The following is a 23,923-nucleotide window of genomic DNA, read 5'->3' on the forward strand; positions in this document are numbered from 1 at the left end:
ATCTCTGTCAGACCCACAGGTTAGGGCAGTGGCGTAGCGTGGGTTGTCAGCACCCGGGGCAAGGCAAGTAATTTGCGCGCCCTAACCCGAGTGAGCCAGGTAGGGGCAGAGAGCTGCGAGTGCGAGCACCCCCCCCAGATGTTGCGCCCGGTGCGGCCGGCCCCCCCTGCACCCCCCACGCTACGCCACTGGGTTAGGGTCCTGAATGAAGAGTTGGGCTGGTGTATGCATTGCACTCCATTGCTGGGAGATTTGTAGCCCTCCAGATGTTGGATATAAAATCCCATCAGCCCCAGCCAGCAGGGCCCCAGTCAGGAATGATGGGAACTGTACTCCCAGCAACACCTCAAGGTCCACACATTCTCCATCCCTGGATTGCAGAGGATCAGGCGGTGGAACTCTGCACTGCACCACTGTAGATTGCAGGGGCCATATTTTTAATGTAACTAGTCATGGGCTTATCCAAGAGGGGATAAGCTGCCCCCAAAACCAATAAAAATCAACAAAAATACATAGCTAACTGAGGTTCTGCCCCCCCCCCAACAAAAGGCCTGCCCCTCCCAACAAAAATACTGGCTACGCCCAACTAGTTCAGATTTTGCCAGCCTGGTATGTCCTGCCCCCACCATAAGATAGGTTGTGACTCTAGGGGCCAAGGCAATTTTGACATCCCCCCCAATGTCAGCCCCCTCAATTTTCAGAGGATGTTTGGCTCTGCCCCCTGGTTTCTTGCAGTGTTGCACAAAGTTGCATCAGGTCCCCTCAATCCTCTGGAGAAGCTTCTGCACCAGAATGTTTTCGACTACAATTTCCATCAGCCCCAACCAGTATGGTTGTGCTGGCTGGGGCTGGGGGGTGTTAGATATTCAAAGTATTTGGAGGTTGCCAGGTTGGTGGGGGTTGGCATGTCAGGGCTACTGTTAGTTGTGCTCGCTTGCTACGTGCAGGGAGTCTTTACATGGAGCCTTCAAAAGTACTACACCGTTCTCTGCAGTCTGAAGTGGTGCAGCCCCTGAAGTGGTGCAACCCCCTAGATTGGCACCTAGACCCTGGCACAGCTCCTTACCAGCATCCCTGCCTCCACAGCCCCCTTGCCCCTTGTGACAGTTTTCTTTCTCCCATCCCCAATTTATGCAAGAGAGAGAGAGGCTGCTCAGCTGGGAAGCAGGAACAGTTTCACAGAGTCCCCATCCTGCCACCAGCTGGTGCAAGCCAGTGGCGTGTAGGGGGCTCCAGTGGCGTGTAGGGGCTCCAGTGGCGTGTAGGGGGCTCCATAAAACTGCCTGGCTGAGCAATGGCCGATGTATGCTTCTCAACCAAGCAGTTTAAAGAAGTGAAGGGAGGAACAAGCTGTATCGGCCCCTCTCCGATGCAGCATGTTTCTCCCTCTGCACCAGTTTGAGGGCAAAGTGGGATGGCAGCTTCACTCAGCTGGATATCGCTGGTGAAACTGCCGCTGCCCCTGAGTCCCTCTGCCTCCAGTGCCCGGCTGCAGCTTGTTTCTCCCTTGGCGCGCTGGGCACTGGTGGCTAAGGAACTGAGGAGGAGGCTGTTTCACCTGTAATATACCACTGAGTGAAGCTGCCATTGCTGTCTGCCCCTCATACATTGCTGTCTGCCCCTGGGCGATGAACTGATACATTGCCCAGGCCTACCCCACCTGTGTTCCTTCCGATGTTCCTGGACTACAACTCCCATCATCCCTGACCATCGGCCACGCTGGCTGGGGCTGAGGAGAACTTGAGCCCACTAACATCTGGAGAGCCACAGGCAGGCCCATGCAGAGCTTGTCTGAGGCCTGGGGCAAGGATCTTGTTCTCAGCATGACAGTGTAAGTCTGGCAAGCCCCTGGCAGGACCCCATGGCCAGCCCAGCCCTCCAAGGCCCAAGGCAAGTGGACCCAGCTGCCCCACAACCTGCATAGGCCTGACCACAGGTTCCCTAGCTCTCCTTATTTATGTGTATGTGTGTTTAACCAAAATTATTAGTACTTTTTCATAATAAAAAATCGACAACAACCATCCCTCCCTGTTCTCCTCCTGGTGGCTAAGGAACTCAGAAGCATTGGTGGTTTCACTTGCAATATGCCACTGAGTGAAGCTGCCATTGCTGTCTGCCCCTCATGCCAGTCCTGGGCGATGTATTGATGCATCACCCAGGCCTACTGGAGACGGAGAGGAAGGGTGTATCAAAAGGAAAATGAATTGATACTGATTTTTATATATTAGTAACTTTGTATTACTGTAACATTTCTGTATGTGTGTTTTTGTAATATTTTGTGTATGTTGTCTGTTGTTATGTCAAATTTCTGTATACTTATTAGAGATATTTTTTATATATTAAGTGATATAGAAATAAAATAATCAATCTGCCTTGGGATGGGGTGGGAGCCATTTTTTCCTGTCAAGGGCTGCATTTCCTCAGCATTCTCTGCCGGGAGCTGCGTGCCAGTGCTGAGTGGATGGATCACCCCTCCCTCCCTCCTTCCCCCCCTCCGCCCCCTGCATGGAATTAGGCTGAGGGCAGTAGGTTGCCCGCCCCAGAACTATGAGCTAGCACTGGGGTGTTTCTTCTCCATTTTTTGTTTCTAAGGCCATGCAATTGAAGCAGGCTGGTTCCTGCTCCGCTACGCGCAGCGCCAGCAGGACTCGGACCTCGTGGCCCAGGCTGTGGAGAAGTTCATGAAGGAGCCATTCCGTCTGGGCTGGGACCCTGAACATGGGGGACTCTTTGCCTTCCAGGATGTGGATGGCCTCTGCCCAACGCAGGTACAGAAGCTTGGACCCTAAAGCCTACATTCACCATGTATTAGACAACTGCCCTCCTCCTGGGATCTCTTGGGTTGTTTCCTCCCACCCCCCAATTTTCCCTCTCTCTCTTCTTCAGTTAGAGTGGAAAATGAAGCTTTGGTGGCCACACACAGAAGCCATGATTGCATTTCTGATGGGCTTTGCTGAGACTCGAGACCAAGAGCTCCTGGAACGCTTTGCCCAAGTGGCTAAATATGCCTTTGCCAAGGTAAGCTTGAAGGCTGGCCATGGAGGGCAGGGGGTGCCATTAGGTTAGAACAGAGGTGGTGAGATGAGGTTTGAAGAAAGTGCATTTCCCGGTCACAGGCTCTGGGGGCTGGGAAAGAAGCAGTGCCCGGGACCTTGCAGAGCTGGGTGCTGATTGGGTGCAGCATAAAGCTGCTTCCACTGGTCAGTATGGTGACCGTCAGCTTCCTAACCTATGGGAGTAGCACCAGGAAGCTAAAACCCCTCCATACCTCACATCTCACACTGTAGATCATTTTATAATCTGATACACATATTGTTTCACCATCTTTGCTTGTTCTTCTCTTAGTTCAGTGACCCACAGGCAGGTGAATGGTTTGGCTATCTGAGCCAGGAGGGCAAGGTGGCTCTCACAATCAAAGGAGGGCCATTCAAAGGTAAAGAGGCTGTGTGGTGGCTTAATTGTGACGGTTGGGGGGGGGCAGTAATAAGATTTAATCTGAGCAAGAATGTCAGCAAGGCACACCTGCAAGGCCTTTTTCCAGTACTGAAGTTCAGTGGTAGAATGCAGAGCACAGTGTAGCAAGAGTGGCTCTAGAATGTGTGTTCACTCTGCTACTGATAACCAGCACCCACTCACAGCTACCTAGAATTAGCAGTGTGGGCAGAAAGAGACAGCAGCATATACTTGCCTCAAGTAAATGCTCTCTTGGGATCACCTGCTGCTTTTGGAGTAAAATGACATGCTTCCCCTATGACCAGTCTGCCCTTATGCATCCGTAGGGCTTTGAGGGGGAAACTACTACTGCCATGTTTGAAGTGTTAATGCTTCTATAGCACTATCAGCATGCAAAACTTGTCAAGGACATTGAGGGAGAATTGCAATATCCCCATTAGGACTGCAACTTTTTCAGGTTTTACAACTATTACTCTGTTTTCATAGGCAACCAACGTGCTCTTGATTTAAGTGCTATTTGTTTATAACACATCTAGATTATTTATGAAAGCTGAAGATAGCAGGCCCCATGGCTCAACCCCTCACACAGGAAGGAAGGAATGCCTCTTTTTTAATTAACTTATTTATTGATATTTATTCATAGATACTACAAAAATGCATACCCATTACAAAATACTTTTTATAATATACTAAGACAGCTACTTAGTCTAAAAAAGAACTAAGTCAGAAAGGAGAGACCTGAAAAACGAAAAAGGGAGAGAAAAGGGGAAGAAAGGAAAAACTACAGAACTACAGAAAAGAGTAAGAGGACTTCTGTCTCTTTGTCCTGCAGCTACATATAATATTTATTCCTTAAAATCTGACCATCCTATCTTTATACCAGTATTTTTTCAGTCTTCAGATTCTGACAAGTTCATTTTCTCTTTCATGCAAAAAGTCCGTAAGAAATTTCCAATCCTTAACAAATGTAATTATTTCTCTCTAATTAAAATATGTTAACTTTGCCATCTCAGCCAGATTCAATAATTTCATCAGCCATTCTTTTATAGTGGGTAGGAATATCTTTTCATCTTTGTGCATAGAGCAGTCTTGTTGCTGTAGTCATACATTGGAGTAATCAGGAATAAAGTTAAGGAGCTACTGGTGGAATTTCTGGAAAAGGAGGCTAGAAATATGGAAGCAGAATTGGATAAAATTTATAGAATCAACACGCTACGGAAAAATAAACTTCCAAGAGATGTCCTGGTCCAATTTGTTAGGATAAAAAACACCTAGAGACGATACAGATTTGACTGTGCTGAAAGAAATTCTACCTAAGATACTACATAAAAGAAAAGAATACAGCTTAACAGATAAACCTAAACAGAAAAGAATCCAATTTAGATAGGAGGCAGCAGAAGGATTCTGACTTAATACAGTACAGAGAGCAAGAGAATTTGTGGAGAGATTTAAATCTGATATTAAAGATGTGCAAGTGGAGGAGACTTAAGATGCAGCAATGGGAGCATCAAGTATAGAGGTGACAAATTAACTTGACTGACTATGGATTACAAAATTTTAACATGGAATATAAATGGGGCAAATGCTTCACAAAAGAGGAAAAAGGTATTTTATCACTTGAATATAGTGAAATTAGATTTAAGATGTTCACAAGAAACACTTATTAGGAAAAAGGACACAAAATATTTGATTCAAAAGAAATTAGGGGAAGAATGTATTTCTGCAGGAACAAAGAAAAGAAATGGAGTTATATTGTATATATACATTCCCAATTTTGTCCAAAATTGATTCTTTTGGATGAACAAGGTAGATTTGTTGGGGTGGAAATTAACATTTGTGGAAAAATGATTTTGGATCTAGGTATATATGCTCCAAATGATAACAAATCAGCTTTTTATAAAGGATTCATGGACAGACTGAGGGATTATGCATATGAAAACTGGTGCCTTATGGCAGATTGGAATGCTCCCCCCCAGACAAGGCAGGAGTCAGAGAAATGTATTTTGCAGCCTGTTGTCTAATGTGGATGAAGGAGGGGTTGACCTGGAGAAGGGAGAGGACTTTAGAAATAGGGCATGACCTAAGGTTTGGATGGCATGGATATCTGTGGAATAATGAAGTTAAAGTTAATGTAGATTTTAAAAATCACTGTATTCGAAGTGCCATATTAAGAATTTGGAATAAATGCAAACCTCAGTTGCACCAATAGACACCTGTATGGATTTCACCACAAGAAGTTTTTCACAGAAAAGAGATGACAGGCAAAGGGAAATGGATAACATACCACAAAATAATGGAAACACCTCAATGAGATGGGGGAGCCTCTTGAAGCAAAGCAAGTATGCTTCCCCCAGAAAACTATTTGTGTTGTTCATGCACAAATTATGCAATCCTAACCATGTCTATGCAGAAATAGCTTCTATTGAGTTCAGTGGTGCTTACTCCCAGGTCAATAGGGTTAGGCTTGCATCTTAAGATTTGCCACACTGGAATCCTCTTAGCCTTGGTGGTATTTTTTCTGATCTGTAATATGCATTCTGCTAGCTAAACTTCCATTGTTGTGATTTTTTAGTAACCTGCAGGCATTCTGGAGAGATTAGACCAGGCTTCCTCAGCCTTGGCCCTCCAGGTGTTTTTGGCCTACAACTCCCACGATCCCTAGCTAGCAGGACCAGTGGTCAGGGATGCTGGGAATTGTAGTCTCAAAACATCTGGAGGTCCAAGGTTGAGGAAGCCTGGATTAGACAAATGACTGCTTGACTTCCTTTTCAACCTTTTTTTTACCATTTCCCTCATTTTTATGAAGTTTCTCCACAGCTGTTCAAATGAGCCAAGAGCTGCCCCTGATGGTTCCAAATCTACTTCCTGTTTGGGTTGCTTCTGCCACTAAACCTTGCTGGCTCACTTGCTTAAGACACATGACTTGCAATACTTTAATGCCCCCACACCAAGCTGTGGTTAGGGAAATGCAGTAAAAGAGGGTGTTTGGGAGACAGGATCCCTGTATTGTTTCATTTATTTAAAGCATTTTTATCCTGCCCCCTTACATTCCTCCCCATGTCTATCTTTGCAGGCTGTTTCCATGTCCCCCGTGCGCTCTATATCTGTGAAGAAATTCTGGAATCGCTCATAAGGGAAACTCAATTGACCAGCCAGGGATGAAACACTCCACTAACTTTTGTATTAAGTGAAGGGATGGGTGTTCTCTACTTTCTGCCTGGGATAAATCTTAATTCCAGCCACATTCTTCTTCAACCATGGTAGAAACTAAAGAACCCCTTTTCAGCCACTTCTCACTCCCAGTTCCAGTGGCTATTTTACACTCCTGGCCAACCTTGATTTTGCAGAACTCCACCGTGAACAAATTTGCTACGGTCCCAGGCTGTGCTCTCTTACAGGAGGAGATAGGCTGTTAACCGCTGGTCACATCCAGACCATACCTTTAAAACATTATGAAGCACTCTTATACCACTTTAATAGTCAGGTTTTCCCCAAACAATCCTGGGAACTGTAGTTTCTGTGTGATGACCCAACAAACCTTTAATTCCTAGCACTGTTGACAAACCATAGTTCCCAGGATTCTCCATGACTGTTAAAGTAGTATAAGAGTGCTTTAAATGTATACTGTGAATGTGAGCAATATTTTGGCTCTTAACTGTTTTCATGGTGGGAGAACTTTGGGGTTGTTTTTTTTTTCAAAAAAATGCTTTCATTCTCTCCCTGGTTAGGGAGCCTTTGCCATTTCCTTGCCTGATGTTCACCACTTGCCTTTTCTTCTTTGAGGGTCCAAATGAATCTCTGCAATTGAGAAACAATAAAAAAGATACACACTGAATGGAAAACGGGAGTGTGTTGGGTCTACCCTGTTGTGCTTTTTTCCTATTCATGGGGAGAGACACTACTGGGGGATGGAGCTTGAGGGTCTGCCAGAGGCCTAGTTTCACTGAAGTGACTGGGCTATATACCATATCTGACTGAGGGGGGGCCTCACAAAAATTGCCTCTCGACATATAACCTAAGCATGTTGGAGTGACATGTTCTAGCCTAGCCTTCTCCCTGACATGCCCGTTTTCTGTGTGAAGTGATTTATTTGTTTTTAATGGGGTATTCTGTCATGTGAAGCCCAACCTACAGCCTAGACTCAGAAGAAATTCTAAAGAGACAGAGAGAGCAATCCTCTTCAGGGAGTCGCAGGGGCTACTTGGATGGGTGCAGTGGCGGGGGAGCATGCCACATTCTATATTCTCCCAGTGCAGAAGGGGCCTTGGCCAGGTGGAATAGCTCAGGTTTCACATGCAGGAGCCTCCCAGGTTTAAATTCCAGGATCATGTCCTCCCACTTAGGTATGTCTGGGAGGACTCTGTCCCAGCTTCTGCCAAACTGGCAGTTCGAAAGCATGCCAGTACAAGTAGATAAATAGGTACTGCTGCGGCGGGAAGGTAAACTGTGTTTCTGTGTGCTGGTCACATGACACAGAAAGGTATCTGTGAACAAGCGCCGGTTCCCTCGGCCTAAAGCAAGATGAGTGCCGCACCCCATAGTCGCCTTTGGTTGGACTTAACTGTCCAGGGGTCCTTTATCTTTATGTCTGGGAGGGCCCGCAGGTCCACCTGTGAGAGTGTCGCTGAGGAGTGCAGCAGCAGCAGCCAATAGGCTCTGGTGTGTACCAACCATCCCTTTGGGGCCATGATGCAATGGCACCCCCTTACTACTTTGCCTGATGGACCAACCCAGCGAAGGTGGCCCATTCTCCACCCTGCTAACACAGCAGCAGCAGTGATCCCTGGTAGGCCTAAGTACCTTACTGGGCAGAGAGTGACTATCCTGGAGTCCTAGGAGCAGCTAGATCAGGGAAGTCCAAAGCATGGCCCAAGGACTGCATGTGGCTGTTGAGGACTTTTGGCAGCCCTCCACAACATTTGACACCTCTCTCTCTGCCTTCCCAAAGCCTGGTAAGCAAGGTGCTGGGCTTTGGGAAGGAGGTGTGAGAGCTTTGACAGGGTCCTTGAGTCCTCGAGTCCTCCTGCATCCTTCCTGAAGCCTAGTTAGCACCTTGCCAGCTTTAGGAAGGAGTCGGGAGGGCTCTAGGACACTGCCAGAGGCTTGCAACTCCTCCCCAAATCCCGGCTCACTTAACCAGCTTTGGGAAGGCTGGGCGGGGTGTCAAGTTTTGGCCTCGCTTCCCCACACATGACAGGTTGGTGCGCAGCCCACAGGTTCTGTGTCAAAAGTACTGTTGTGGGCCACTTGGTATGAAAAGTTAGACTGGCCTGAGCTAGATCCTTGCCCACCACTGTAGAGTCTCATGCTGAGGCCAGCTGGAAACAGGGTGGAGCCCAGGATGTGGAGAAAGAATCCTTCCCAGCCAACCATGGCAACATGAGGCACAGTTATACATCTCTCTCTTCTTAAAGAGCATTCAGAATGGATTGAGTTTTGAGAGTAAAAGATGGTGTTCATGAGGTGACCCCTGCTCAGCCCAGCGAGGCTCATGTGGCTAGTCCCAGTTGTCCTGTCCCTTGTAGCTTCATCCCCACACAAGGGAGGCCATTACCTGTTGCATAACTCCTTGTCACAAAGCTTGCAGAGGGTTAAGGACCCTTTCTTGAACAAGTAGGTTGGCAACTCTCCAAGGGATCAGGGAGCATCGCTGGCAGACAAACAATGGTGACCTCCCTGGTGGCCTGTGTAAGGCTGGGTGTCAGGTGGGGAGCAAAGGGGGAGGCGGAGAGAGAGAGAAACATTCAGTGGGCGACAACTGGCAGGTATGGCTTCTGGACCTGGTTGCACAATGGATGCCTGGAAAGAAGGGAGAGTGGGACCACGTGGCTGCTCTGCCAGTAAATTCCCCTCAGCTGCCACTTTTCTCCCCAGCCCACCCTGGCATGATGGTCTGCAGTGACTGAGGCTTTCCCTGTGGTGAGTTTGTTCTGCTCCATACATCTAGGCTGTGATCCTGCAAGGCTTGCTGTAATCTTGTGCTTTGGGGTGTTCTGTGGGGCAGGAAGAACTGGCGGCTTTCCCAAAGTAAAGCTCAGGCTGCTAAGTGGCCTGAGAGGAGCTAGACTGTAGTCCATCTCAGATCAGAGGGCTGAAGCTTAAAAGCAAAGTGAAGCTTGTTTGCACCACTTTGGGAATTGACAAGGCTCATTGGAACCTGCAGCATGTGATAAAGTCAGCAGTCCTATTGAGCAACTTCCGATCTTAGTCCCAGGAGTATGACATGCCGATTTATCATCCTGGCCCTGCTTGAGTCTCCCAGCCCACTGCCTCTTTTTTTGGAAAGAAGAATCTGCAGACAACACATTTTTTTAATGCAGGCACTTTTATCCATATATGTAGTTGTTCACTCCGTCATGATCCGTTTGAATGTGTGTACATTTTTAAAGTTATTTTGTCTAAATCTATATATTATCTCATTTACTGTATGAGTCTAAAAGCCACTGTCAGGATTAAGAGAAATGTGATGGTCAATATATCAAGTTTTGTTATGGGCGGTGCTTTTTTTCTGGGGGGAAGCAGGGATATGCATACCCCTAAACATTTTGTGAATCTAAGTTTGGCCTCATTGAGGGGCAGTATTTCAATATGAGTAGGAAAATGAGAGCACCCCTAAACATTTTTTTAAGAAAAAAAAAGCACTGGTTATTGGTAACAGACTGCACTGTACTCAGGCCAGTTCCAGCCAAGTCCCATGCATTTTTTTGGAAGAAAGTCTTGGTGTGCATAGGATTCTAGGCTGATTCTGCATATATAAAGTCTAGCTGGCGCTGAGTTTGCTCCTATTTGGCAAAACAATGCTTTCCAAGTACAGTGGTACCTCTGGTTGCGGATGGGATCTGTTCTGGAGGTCTGGCCAGGTACGAGGTTTTCACAACCAGAAAGACCGCTTCTGTTCACACATGCACGGCGGTAGAGCGCTTCTGTGCATGCACAGAAGTAGTCTACTGTTACTGCACATGCGGCAAAAACCCGGAAATATACTTCCGGGTTTGCCGCTTACGTATCCCGAAGTTTACGTAACCGGAGGGATACATACGCGGAGGTACGACTGTATGTCTATAGAGTGTTTCTCAAGTATGTCACATGCATTTTCTTGCAATTTTCATAAAATAGAATACATAGACCTGTGTTATTATTCTGGTATTGCTAATGTGGGGAGAGAATTGTTTTCTTAAGTAAGCACATGGAAGAAGCAATATCTGAATGGGGAGCCTTAACGCATAGCTTAGAAACTCTTGGCCACTATGCTATTTGAGAACTCTCTCTAATAAAAACCAATTTTTCAAAAAGCAAATTCACAATTGTTGTTCTACCATAAACTGGTTGATTCCCCAAATAACATTATTGCACAAGCAATGAAATGAAGCTACAGGGTCCAACCACCCCCTCCTGAAAAAATAAGGACAGGGACATCCAAGAGATGAACTGTTTTGCAAGATTTCTGTACACATACCTCTTGAACTGCACTGAAGAGGAAATTTGTTTCAGCTGTGCTTGGATTTTGGAGGAATGACAGTTTGCAGATGTTTTCCTTGCATGCAGAGCAGGTCAGATGAGCACGGCAATGATCCCCGATGGAGACCATCCACTTTGATTCCCAGATAAACAATCATTTGCTATCCAGCAAATAATGGGTAAATTCAGGTAGTCCCATCATGACAAAGGGAAACCTCATCTACAGTCACCGCACACTCTCACTGAGCTCAGTTTATGGTACAAAACAGTGTGTGCCTGTACTTCTGCATAGCCTAGCAGAGCCTAAGCTCTAAGGCTGCCATCTGCTGCACTGGACAAGGATTTCATCCCCTCCAAAATCATCCTCAGAGAACCTCTGGACCTCTCTCCTTGGGTGGCGTCACCTGGCACCTTTCTTGCAAAGCCATTCTCACATACTTTCTGGTGGCACTTAAGGTTGTTTTGCTGGCTGAAGCGCCTGCTTTGAACTTGGTACTTTGATATATAGGATCCTCTCGGGAAAGCAGTCCATCTCAGGCTTCAAGGGCTAAAACCAGCATTTTAAACTGGGCCCAGAAGCAATCCAGACAGGGGTGTAGGGGGCAGGCCACCCCGGGTGTCATCCCTGAGGGGTGTGTGACAAAATCCCCCCTTGATGCCAATCTCTGTGCCAATCACCCCAATCATTACTCTCAAAATCTCAGTGCTAACTTAAAAAATAAAAGTACAGTGGTACCTCGGGTTAAGTACTTAATTCGTTCCGGAGGTCAGTTCTTAACCTGAAACTGTTCTTAACCTGAAGCACCACTTTAGCTAATGGGGCCTCCTGCTGCTGCCGCACCGCCGGAGCACGATTTCTGTTCTCATCCTGAAGCAAAGTTCTTAACCTGAAGCACTATTTCTGGGTTAGCGGAGTCTGTAACCTGAAGCGTATGTAACCTGAGGTACCACTGTACTGAAAGTGCAGAATGTGTTGGTTTTCTTGGAACAGTCATATTGGAAGCCATTAAAAAAAAGTCCTGATCACCTACTCAAACTTTATTTTAATTTGTTTTGCACTATACTAGTTTCCAACCACAATACACATACATGACAATAATAATAATAATATACTGTAGTATGATATTGCTATATATTTTTTTAGGGTGCACACATATAGCGGACACACTCCACCAAATACCAATCCTTCACCCTTCAAAATTTAGGAGATATTCCCTGAGAAAATTACACTTAATTTTAGTACACAGAGCAATCCCAAAGCCGCTTGGGCTCATCTTGGAAAACCTTTCCCAATAGTTATTACACTTGCAAATCCTTCATATCCTGTGAATAGAGAGGGGCTACCCCCTCTAAAAACAGGTCTGGTAAATATTTGTTAGGGGCAAAGCAGATCTGGCAAAAGAGCATCTTCTGTGTATCAGTAGGTATTTACCATTTCAAAGGAATGGCCCAGGCTAGCCAGGAGAGATAATCAGCAAAAAGTATCAGGTATCTTGACACACAGGACACAAGCTACACTCTCATATTTCTGTTGCAGACCACCTCTTTCTATGACACTTGTGTGATGCTTTTGGGTGGTCTTTGACTATGGGGTTGTGCAATTTCTAAAGCCTTTAAAAGTTCTTAAACACTTTTTTCTGGGTCCTCACCTGCTTGCAAAGCGGGGGTGGGTGGGGACTCTTTTCTGATAGAAAAAATAAAGTTCTTCCTTGCTTTCCTTCTACGGGTTCCTGCCTCCACTCATTTCCCCCCTCACAATTAACTGTCTTAGGAGACGCTGAATCCTTTGATGTAGAGTTGGGCTGTAAAAGCCAACTCCATTTTTTTCTATAATAAACACCCCCACACATACAAAATATATGCATAACAAGATCTACTTTGAACCGCCTCAGATCTAGCTGCATCTGTATCCTCTTATATGAATTAAAGGCTGAGAAGGGCTGCCAACTGGACAGGAGAAGATAAAAAACACCATCCTCACAGTGATGCCAAAGCATAAAAACAGCCTAGAACAACTCGCAACAGACACCTGGTAGGCAGAAGCCTGCAGGTGAAGATGCTTATGGTATGTGGAGCTCAGCATAGTATCCTAGTTACTGGAGCCTGAACTGTTCTTAAAAAGGCACAGGCTGAAGGACCAGCACAAAACATATCCCGGCTATTTGGGCAGGCTCCTCGGAGCTCCACCACCTCCAAGCAACCATGGGCCTTCCTATGCAAGTGTTTTCTGCACCTGTTTAAGAGCGGGCTGCTGATGCTGCTGTTTTTAGCTGTTCCTATTTTATCTTCAAGCTGCCTTGAGTCCCCGTCAGCGAGAGCTGGACCATAAAGAAGGCTGATCGCCGAAGAATTGATCCTTTTGAATTCTGGTGCTGGAGGAGACTCTTGAGAGTCCCATGGACTGCAAGAAGATCAAACCTCTCCATTCTGAAGGAAATCAGCCCTGAGTGCTCACTGGAAGGACAGATCCTGAAGCTGAGGCTCCAATACTTTGGCCACCTCATGAGAAGAGAAGGCTCCCTGGAAAAGACTCTGATGTTGGGGGAGATGGAGGGCACAAGGAGAAGGGGATGACAGAGGACGAGATGGTGGGACAGTGTTCTCGAAGCTACCAGCATGAGTCTGACCAAACTGCGGGAGGCAGTGGAAGACAGGAGTGCCTGGCGTGCTCTGGTCCAGGGGGTCACGAAGAGGCGGACACGACTAAACCACAACCAGTTTTATCTGCCAGCCGCCTTGAGTCCCGTCCACTGCCGCCGCCCTATTGCAGGGGAGGCTGAGGGGGGTTTGCCAAAGGCAGAGGCGTCGCTGGAACCGAGAATTCCTGGCTAGGCAGGTGAAATGCGGACTACAAGCCAGCGTGTTTCCCCCCAGGGAATTAATCTCATTTAATCTCTGTTTAGGGAAGCTTTTAATGTTTAATAGGTTGTTGCATTTTAGTGTTTTGTTGGAAGCCGCCCAGAGTGGCCGGGGAAACCCAGCCAGATGGGCGGGGTATAAATAACTATTATTAGTAGTATTAGTATTATTATTCCACTACAGTACTATCTCCTCCCTCTACGAAACACTACCATCATTTTTTAATATTTTTTTTCACCGGGTTATAAAGTTTAGAGCGAGCCCCCTGAAGCCTGAGTTTGTTTAAACTTCAACCGTTCCTCCCTTCTCTTAGTTGCTTATTGGTCCCGCGACGTGTCACTCAACTCCGTCGTGATAAACGATTGACTTACCGGGCCATCAATTAGGGTTCTTCCGAGCGGGAAGGCGTCGCCCCGCCAGATCGTAAGCCCTCGAGGGGCGGGGATTAGTGTCGCGTCTCCCTTAACTGGTCGCGGGCGGAAGAACCGAAACAAGCAGGATTCCGCGCATGAGCAAAGCAAGATGGAGGAAGCGGCATCGTAATTGGTCGGCGTGACTACTTTCTAGGCGCAGTCTGATTGGGTGCCGAGGAGGGCTTGGGCGGGACCGCGGTGCAAAGCTGTGCGCGGCGATTGGCTAAGCGGCTTCCCCTCTTCTCGGGGCGGAGATGGACGCGTGCTTTCCGGCGCCGCTCGGGGACCAGCCTGTGCTCCGGCTCTAGAGGGATCGGGGGCTCCGGCCGCGTCGGGGGCTGAGGGAAGAGCGTCGCCGCCGCCGCCGCCGCCGCCATGAACATCCGGAATGCGAGGGTTCGAGCCCCGGGGTCGCCCGGCGGGGGGGGGGGGGGCGGGGGCGGCGCGGCGCTTGGGCTTCGGGGCCTGAGGCTCAAGGCCTTTCCTAGAATGCGTGGGAAGGGATCCCGTCGTGTCCAGCCCCTTTCCACGCAGGAATGACCGCTCAAGGATCCCCGGGGCTTTGCGTGAGCTGCTTTGTCCAGGCAAAAGCGCCCTCGCCGCCGCGAGGGTCGGGCGGAGCCTCCCGGGGCAGGAGCAGCGCCCTGCTGGGCACCTGGGGGGGCTGCTGGAAATGGCTGCTGGTAGTCAGGTTTGCGGGTCAGACTGATTTGGCAAGACAGGCCTTATTAAATCAGGCAGACTTGTTTCCAGTAGGTGAACAGCCAGGTGCTGCTGAGCATGAGGTACTGGAGAGAATAGCTGTCATGTCCTACTTTGTTAGTTTTCCAGATTCGTATCTCTTATTTCAAGATACAGTGTCTCTGAATATTACACACAGCAAATGTCAGTCCTACTGGGGAGAGGAGGAGCTGTGAAGTGGCTGCATCTCTCTCTGCTCTGTTTTAGTTTTTCTTCCTTTTTCTCCACCAGCCCGAGGACCTGATGAACATGCAACACTGCAACCTCCTTTGCTTGCCAGAGAACTATCAAATGAAATATTACTTCTATCATGGACTCTCCTGGCCCCAGGTAACTGTCCACATACTTGTGACTTGAAGGTTTTGTAGAATAATGGGCAACCTCAATCCTTCAAAGAGACCTTGACTGCAAATCGGCTACTCCCTTTACCACCACCCCTCTCTCCACCTGCCACCCTCTCTCTCCCGCCCCTTTGTATTGGCAGTTGTGGTGCTAAGGTGACCCCTCTGAAAAACTCCTTCTGACCCAAGATCTCCTGGATCTCCTGCTGCCCTCCCACAGCCTTCGTCTGGGAGCTAGGCCTCTAGCTTCTGGGAGACAGCCATGATGCCTCATAAGTGACAGGACAAGTTTTACTAGCCTCTCCCAGCTTTAATTAGCAACATTTGAGATTTTGTTGGCTCCTCAGGATCCTTGGTGGTTTTCTAATGGACCTGGGCCTGTGGCTGAGTGAGCTAATCAACACTTGTTACTCTGGCATGGCATTGCAGGTAGGGAGGTCTGTACTTCAAGCCCGCCATTAACACACCGGGTGGCCTGCCCAGGTTGCTCCCCAGACGGTGTCCCTGGGGCTGCAGTGGTTGTTCTTGGCTGTTCTCTTCCCACATAAAGTCAACTCTTAGCTTAGGTGGCAGTTACTTTCTGGGGATAGCACATAAAGATGAAATTGTGCATAGACCAAACACACACTCCCTCCACCTCCGAACACTATCCCAAGGTGAGTGCAATAGTTGGTGGGATTGTCAACATTCAACACCCACTCCCTTTAAATTTTTTAAAGCTGAATTCATGCAAATTAAATGTGCATAAATTGCGAGTCAACTGTATTTCCATCCTGCCACCTGCCACTTTCCTTCTCCAGCAGATGCCTGTTACAGGTGGCAAGGAGGAGGACAACATGGAGGTAGTGATGAAATGACTAAGCCCAGTGCCTGCCGCTTTGGGGACTGACATACATATTCTCAACATTTCAGCCTGTTAAAGCGGCAACTTTCTGTCTCAACATCCACACTTGCTCCCATATGGGATTATAAAAATGCTGACTTGTCTGACAGGGTTGTTGTAAAGAAGAAGATAAAATTCTATGCCCTCCCCAACCAATTAAATAATATATTTGAAGTGCTTTGATCACCCAAAACACTGATCTATAAATGCTAAGTGGTATTTAGGGATGGGCTCAAGCTTTGTGGTGGCTAGATGGATGGGATAATCTGTCTCTCCTTTGGCTCTGTCTGTGGAACAGGCTGCTCTTTGATCCTCCTTGGACAAGAGCCACGTTTCCTCTCAGGGCACTGCTGCCTTCTGCCATGCCTGTGGGTGGCTGTGCTGCTTCTTCCCCAAGAGAGCCCACTATGTCGCTCTAACTGCCTCCTTTCTCTCTCCCAGCTCTCCTACATTGCTGAGGATGAGAACGGTAAGATTGTGGGCTACGTGCTGGCTAAAATGTGAGTAGAATCATTTATTTGCACGGCTTTGGTATGCCTCTGTCTGTATATTTGCACTGTATCTCTTGCACTGCAGCTTCACAGGAGGCTCCAGCATAGGCTAGCAAAATACATATTTTAAGGGGTATATGCCTAAATGCTGTTGGTGCAGACTCTCACTTCTTCCCCTTTGCTGACTAGTCCCAGCAGTTAGGGGAAGAGGGAATTCAGTGGCATGAGGGTGGGCAGTGAAGCACCCTAAATTCCACTCTTGCGGATACCTTGAAGATTCCCCAGGTGAAGATACCTTGGCTCCAGGATAGCGACTGATACCTCCACCATCTGGCTGGCTGATGCACAGCAGCATTTTTTTGTTGCTGCCACATTGTGGTGCGAGGTACCTGGCTTGCATTGTAGTTCTTCAGCAAAAGAGCAAAGTCTACTGCTGCCACGAGCCAGATGACTTGTGCAGTAGCACAGCAGCAGAAGACTCAGCATCTTTCGTAGAGTGTTATATACCACTGTACATCTTTTGTCTCTCTGAGGCCGGGCTGAGGTCCTGTGGCAAGCAGCTGCGCTGAGGTCAGATTGGATAGATATCAATGCTTTGAATGCATGAATGCATGCAGGCATTGGACGTGTGGCTTCTATTGCAGCTACTAGGGAAACATAAAAGTTATTTTAAGTTTATCTTAGGAAATAGTGTCCAGCTACACAGCATTGTAAAATATCATGTTAGCTAAAACAGATTCAAATGGATTTTACAGTATCTTTTTAAATTTAAGACTGATGTAGGATATTTGATAGGACCAGCAAGCAGGTAGCTCAGCTTTTTGCATATTTCTGCTCTTGATGTTTGGACAGGAGTAGCTACTTTTGCTAAAGTTTCCCTGAAGTGCGTGGTATAATTTTATTTTGAAACTGAGACCTAAACCTAATGCTGAACTAAACCTAAACTATTAGTAGTGTTTTTTCTCTCTCATACTGTTTAGTTCTGATTCAGACATTAATTTTAAATGATTTAATAACTGGCTCAGTTACTTTGAACTTATGCAGATACATATTGTGCAGATTGATATTATCAACTATTATTTCTGCAAAGCAAGCCTGATTGGAGTGAATATAATGATGAGTCAAGTACTTAGCTAGAAAAGTACCCTTTGCAATTGCTCAATAAGAAATAAGCCGTCTCTTGCCCTCTTAAGTTTTCTGGTGTGGCTCCCTGACTGTGGTGACTCTTGGGGAAGAACCTTTAACTCGCACGGGGCAGAGGTGGTGGGGTGGGCATCCCAAGGGAAACCCCCTCATGCTCCCTAATTCCATTCAGCTGGCTCCTTCCTTCCTTCCTTCCTTCCCAGTGGGCTTCTGAGTGTGCTGGGAGTAGGCAGGCTAGCCCAGGCTCCCGGCTCCCTTCCAGCTCTGGGCAAGATGGCTGGTCTGGGCACTGCCAGGGAGCTGCTGCAGAGCTTCTTCTGTCTGGTGCCTGCCTGGAACAACTGGTTTGGTGAGCTGCAAGCAGGCCAAGTGGCTTCTCCTGTTCGCACTGCAACCTCGTGCCTCCCTTGGCTAACTAGTTGGTGTACAGCATGGCCATGGCAATGACTTCAGGCTTTGCTTCTGTCCTCTGCCTCCCTTATTCTAAGCTTCCTGTAGCCATGTGTACCTTTGGAGGATGTGCACATGGCTCCACCGAGGGGGGAGTCTGGTGGGGGCTGTCTGGACGCCAGTCATCAGTGGTGGCTTGTGGGCCTTGGTAGATGCCCAACCAAGCTGGGCCACTGTAATAAGGCAGTCTGAGCTAGGCTGACTGGTGAAGGCTTGGCATTCTTAATTTTCAAATTTGTCAAATAGCCATAAATATTATTGGAAATACTTGTACTTACAGTGCCACCACTCTAAAAAATGTTTGGTATCAGGCCTAGAAGAAGCTGCAAGAAAGCACTTAATTGCCTGATAGCAGGACACAAAACTATATTCTTTGTGCAGTAAGTAGACCAAAGGAAGCTGCTTTCTAGCTGTATTGGTAGTCGAAGGTGACACACAGTTGATTTGCTGAGGAAATGGCTGAAATGGTGGAAGTGCTCTTGTGAAAACTCTGGCAAGAAATCTGGGAAAAACAAAAGCTCCAGCGTGAAGTTCTGCATTCCACTTTAGCTATATTTCTGCTTCTGCCATTTATTTTCTAAGAGAGCAGGAGTTCTGCATATTTCTGCCAGGTTCCTTTCCTGTATTCTGAGGTGTGTGTTGTTATTGTTTTAGTAAAAATTGAAAAGGGAAGGAAGGAAGGGTACTAAATTCCAGGTGTTTGGTTTGTGTGATAAAGAGACCAGCATTGTGGAGAAAATAGTGTTGCAGTAGTGTTGGTCTTGATGCTTAGCTTGTTACATTTGTGGGGTGTGCAAGATTGGAGCTGAACTGACACACTCAGTTTCTTATTTCTCCAGGGAAGAAGACCCTGATGATGTTCCCCATGGCCATATCACATCTTTGGTAATACTTTCAGTTTCTATTGTTACAGCCCCCTGGGCATGTTTGACAATTGAGATGTAGCAAGTAGAGAGCAGTGGCTTGGAAGGCTGGCTGTGTCTCCTCTCAGCAGGACTCAGCTTTTTGTTAGGGACCCCCCCCCCGGCACTCAAGCTGTATGGATGATGAAATACAAGGGGCAGGAGGGTTGTGAGAACTCCTGAGTGCCTAGGGATTGTTTTGTGAGAGCCTGAGCAGTAATTCTGGAAGCAGAAGCTGGAGGACAGAATTATTTGGTTCCTTCCGTTCAGGTCAATGCCCAGAAGAGCCAGTTGTGCCCCCCTTGCCGGACAAAATAGTGGCCATGTGAGGAAGTGGGTTGCCATTTTGTTAAAACTTCCTTTGCTGTCAGTTCACTGTGATCTACAGACACTTGTGTCCATCACTGGAATTTGTACCACTGCACCAAACAGATTTTTGGCATAACATTAGTGTGGGGCATCCCAGAACTTGTAAGTTCAGAAAGTGGCTTTGTGTGTGTGTGAGAGGAGTGTCTTAAGCTAGAAAAGTTTATGGAATGCCTCTTCCTTCTGATGGCTTTTTGTCCTTCCCTAGGCGGTCAAGCGTTCCCACCGACGCCTTGGCCTGGCCCAAAAGCTGATGGACCAGGCTTCACGGGCCATGATTGAGAACTTCAACGCCAAGTATGTCTCCCTGCACGTACGCAAGAGGTGAGTCTCTCTCCTGCTCCCTGTTCATCTCCACTTATGTCGGCTTCCAAATAATGTGCTCTTCTTGTTACGCAATGGTTACTGTGGGCGTGAGGCTAAGGGCAGGGTTGCCACATGCCTACCACCACCACTGTTCCAAACACTTGATGGTTATGCGCAGAGGAAGCACCTGTCCTCCTGTGGAACAGATGTGTGGTTGTCAAGCCAGTGCTGCTTCCTCTTGCTGCCCGTGTCAGAAGCAGCACCCAGTGGTTTTGTCCTTCCTCGCCTTGGATTCCTTATTCCTAGAGAGGAAGCACTGGCTTCCTGCCAAGCCCCACTCCTGCCTTCTCTTGAGCCCACGTGAAATTGCTCTCCGCAGAATCCCTTCCCAGGCTCTACCCCAGAGGCAGATGCAGTTCACAGTTACGCTGTCCTGCTTGAGGGTGAGGGAGGGAGGGACGTGCAGGGTTCATTGACCTTCTTGCAGTCCCAGGTCTAGCCGCGTGTTCTCTGCTGTCTTGGTTTACCAAAACTACTTTTCTTCTCTTGCTTTGCAGTAACCGAGCAGCGCTGCACCTCTACTCCAACACTCTCAATTTCCAGTGAGTACCAAGCGGGCAAGTGGTCATAGTGGATGTTTGGTCAGAGTGAGAAGGCAGTTTGGACCCCTGTGTGGTTGGCGGAGGTCACTGGGCAGCTTTGAGCAAGTCATTCTGTCTCAGCAGAGCTTGCCTCACCGACTGGTGTGGCCAAGGCTCTCTTCTGAGCTCTGTGAAGCTCTTCCGCTGGCAGGTGTGTGAATGTTGGACCCAGCAAGTAACCTGAAGGCTCCAGTGACAACCAGAGATGACTTGTGTTCCCCAAAGGTTCAGCTTGCTGTTAACTAGAGGAGGGAAACGCAAGGTTTGCTCCTCTCAGCTTTAGCTGTGTTTGTGGAAGGAGCAAAGGAAAGCCATGGAGAGTCAGACCATAGTTCATCTATCTCAGGTCTGTCCACGTCAACCTTTTTCAGTCAATAGCCTGCATTTTCTTCTGGACATCCATCCAAGGGCCACATGCCTATGATAAGAGGGGCCAGAGGCAAAGTGGGTGGAGCAACAAATGTAAACGTTACCTTTGCACCATAGGCTAGTTTCTGCACACATTCACCTCCCTCCTCCTGCTCCAAGCAGGCAACCGAGGGGTGTTGTCAGAGTTCAAGGACGCACCCCAGCCAGGCCAAAATGCTCACGGCAAGTGTGAAGCAGAGCCAGAGAGGGAGTACAGTCTGGGGACAGTGGGTGTGACCAGGAAAGAGGTATAGCCTGGAGAGAGACCCCAGGTAGAGAAGGGCCTTTCGGGTGCATTTGGCACTGAGCCCCAAGTTGCACCTGCTTGGTTTCCGCCGTGTGGCTGTGGCTTCCCAGGGTTCCAGCCAGGAGGCTTCCCAGCCCTTCCTGGAGATGCAAGTTACATGCAACATGTGCTCTGCCTCCGAGATGCAACTCCTCCTCCGCGTAAACCTGAATGCACAGCTTCGGTTGCTGGAAATGGGGTTGAACGATGTTTAAAAACACATATGATTAAAATAGTTGAATCTCCTTTAGGGAAATTGAACAAATTTCCAAGGCACCGGGGAAATCCCAGTGCTAGATAGGAAAAGCAGGTTAGAAAATACATGGATCTTTGAAGGCTGGTGGGCGTGTTTTTATGATCCCATGAAGGTTTTTCATCCCCATTCTAACCTGCAAATCTTCTCAAAGTCTTATTACCTAAGCATTTATTCTGAGGACAGGAGATGCATTCTTAGATTCATCTGCCATTCATCTCCAGCCAGTGGCCAGCCGTGGGATAGAGGGAGCCCAATCTATATAGTACTTTTTATTTTTTTAAGTGTTCAAAGCACTTCATGTGCACTCTCTTGATAATATTTGCAACAGCCCTGTGAGGTAGGCCAGTATTGTTATCCTTATATTACAGGTCGGGGGTCTGAGGCTGAGAGACTAGTGCCCTGCCTCCAGCTGCCTAGTGAATTCATGGCTGAGGAGATTTGAACTGGGACTTCCCAGCTTGCACACCTGCCTCTTCTGCATTAAGACCAACTGTGAGCGTGCTTGGGGCAGGCTTCTGGGACTTGACTGTGGTGGTTTTTCCAGTGAGGCCAGCATGCTTGCTCTTCCCACTAGGATCAGTGAAGTGGAGCCCAAATACTACGCCGATGGGGAAGATGCGTACGCCATGAAGCGCGACTTGACACAGATGGCGGAGGAGGTGAGCACGACCCTGCTGGTGCCCTCAGCGCTGGAGTGTGCGAGTCTTTGATACTCCATCTCCGCTAACTGCCCTTAAAAGGCAGTTCAGATTCTTCCACTGGTGTGGACGTTGGGACCCAGCCTGTCTCCTAGCTGTACACCCATTGCATCAAAAGTGACCCACGTAAGCAAGGTGCTTGATGGCTGAATTCCAAACTACCTGGAGACAGACAAAGCAGCCTACAAGAGGGAGTTGGAACCTCCGGCAGCCTTTCTTCATACCTTCTCATCCTGTAAAGCTGAGGGTGAGATGGCGAGTAAAGCAAAACCTAGGCTGTTAAGAAGAGGGAGAATAGGGAATAGGGTGGCAAGGCTCCTCCTCCCCTGTCTGATGCCCTGTAACTTTGTTTTGCCTATCGGCCCCTTAATGTTATCAAGCACTTCTCTCTAGAGTTTAATTCCCCCCTGCTCTTTATTTTTGAGATGGGTAGGGAGTGAGGGAAAATCACCCAATACACATACAACATGATAACATCAGACGGGTTTGAATGCAGGTATCCTGTGAATCAGCTGTGTTTGGCTGATCCAAGATGCTCATATTTTGACATTTGGATGAAGGGACGTACCTGGCATGTCTTTCCCCTTCCTCCATTGAGGCCATTTTCGTGCACATCTTTTACTAATTAATTTCACTGGTCTTCCTTTTTCATTTCTGTTGCACAGATGTGTTTTTTTAGACTGTTCACCATATTTAGCATCTAGAAAAATGGAGCATTTGCTTTGAATCTGTTGGCATATTCCATTGCTGAGGGGCCTGCTGTCAGTTATTATTGTGTGGTAAGATGATGCTTATATGTTTTTGTGATGAGCAACACAGCTCTTGGTCCCACGCACTTGTTTAATTCCTTTAAAAAAAAGTAAGTGTGCCCACACCTATTTTGGGACGCTGTGTGTTCCTCCTCTGCTGATGTACACCTACGCAAGAGTTCTCAACCAGACATACTGAGACAGACAAGTGGAAAACTGCAGCAAAGCTAATCTCTGCTTGCAGTTCCCCTCCATTTTGCCAGGTTATTGTTTGTATCTTTCAAGTTCTTTGGAGGCTGTGTGCCTCCCTCTCCCCTGTGCTGGGGTGCTCATGTAGCCAAGCGGAAAGGGTGGAGGAGGTCAGTATCATTATCGTATACATACATACTCGCATGTTGAGCTGATGGGGTTTCATGCTACTTGGGTTGACGAGGGTCTCACGGTAGTTTTCTGGATGTGCTTGGCAGGATGTTAGAAATGTGAACAGCGGCAAGCAACATCGAAAACATTTCCTCCCATAGCTGCTTTGCAGATTTTGAGGCTCCTTTTTTTGGAAGGTGGGGCGGTGTCTGACATGACTGGGCTGTCTCCTGGAAAGAATGCGCAAGACCTTTGTAATTCAGCCAAGGGTTTTGTGGATGAAAACTGCTTATCTTCCCAACACACACACATTCCAGCTAAAACGAGCCCCTGTTCCCTCACAGCTGCGGAGGCAGGTGGACCTGAAAGAGAAGAGCAAGCACTCTGTCCTGGGCTCCATTGAGAACAAGAGTGGGGACCACAAGGTCAACCACGTTGGCGAATGCTGCCGGGATGAGAAATGCCCTGGGACCGTGGTGGGCAGCGGGCCTGGGGCTGAAGACAGCGGTGACAGCAAAGACGTCAGCGAGGTCAGCGAGGCCACAGAGAGCACAGATGTCAAGGACAGCTCAGAGGCCTCTGACTCTGCCTCCTAGCAAGGGTTTTTGCCAGGCCACTCACTGTCCAGCCCTTGAAGGATCTGTGTCTTTGCTTGCAGGTGTAAGGTCCCTACATGGGATTTGGAAATAAAAGTTTATGGAACCAGAGGGGTGCGTGTG

General features: G+C 47.8%; 2 protein-coding genes and 1 long non-coding RNA gene across 3 annotated transcripts in view; 2 read left to right on the forward strand and 1 right to left on the reverse strand.

The window, feature by feature from the left end:
- RENBP (renin binding protein) overlaps positions 1-7,295 on the forward strand; it is an 11,780-nt gene extending 4,485 nt beyond the window's left edge. The window contains exons 7-10 of the mRNA XM_080987329.1: positions 2,593-2,768; positions 2,887-3,018; positions 3,346-3,433; positions 6,527-7,295. Of these exons, the coding sequence (XP_080843455.1) occupies positions 2,593-2,768; positions 2,887-3,018; positions 3,346-3,433; positions 6,527-6,615 (485 nt within the window). The 3' untranslated portion in view covers positions 6,616-7,295. The remainder of the gene's footprint in view (positions 1-2,592; positions 2,769-2,886; positions 3,019-3,345; positions 3,434-6,526) is intronic.
- LOC308466538 lies at positions 7,156-14,335 on the reverse strand. Its single transcript, XR_013980872.1, has 2 exons — positions 14,142-14,335; positions 7,156-9,147 (listed from the first exon to the last, which is right to left on the reverse strand). It is a non-coding gene; the product is annotated as an uncharacterized lncRNA (long non-coding RNA).
- Positions 14,336-14,413: 78 nt separating this feature from the next.
- NAA10 (N-alpha-acetyltransferase 10, NatA catalytic subunit) lies at positions 14,414-23,911 on the forward strand. The gene is made up of 8 exons (XM_080987351.1): positions 14,414-14,579; positions 15,156-15,254; positions 16,590-16,648; positions 19,072-19,117; positions 19,709-19,824; positions 20,364-20,408; positions 21,972-22,056; positions 23,549-23,911. Exons 1-8 carry the CDS (start codon positions 14,559-14,561, stop codon positions 23,798-23,800), a joined length of 723 nt encoding a protein of 240 aa, XP_080843477.1. The 5' UTR covers positions 14,414-14,558; the 3' UTR covers positions 23,801-23,911.
- Positions 23,912-23,923: the final 12 nt, after the last annotated feature.

This window comes from Podarcis pityusensis (genome assembly GCF_964106645.2).
Source record: "Podarcis pityusensis genome assembly, chromosome: 17".
In the NCBI taxonomy this organism is placed as follows: Eukaryota; Metazoa; Chordata; class Lepidosauria; order Squamata; family Lacertidae; genus Podarcis; species Podarcis pityusensis.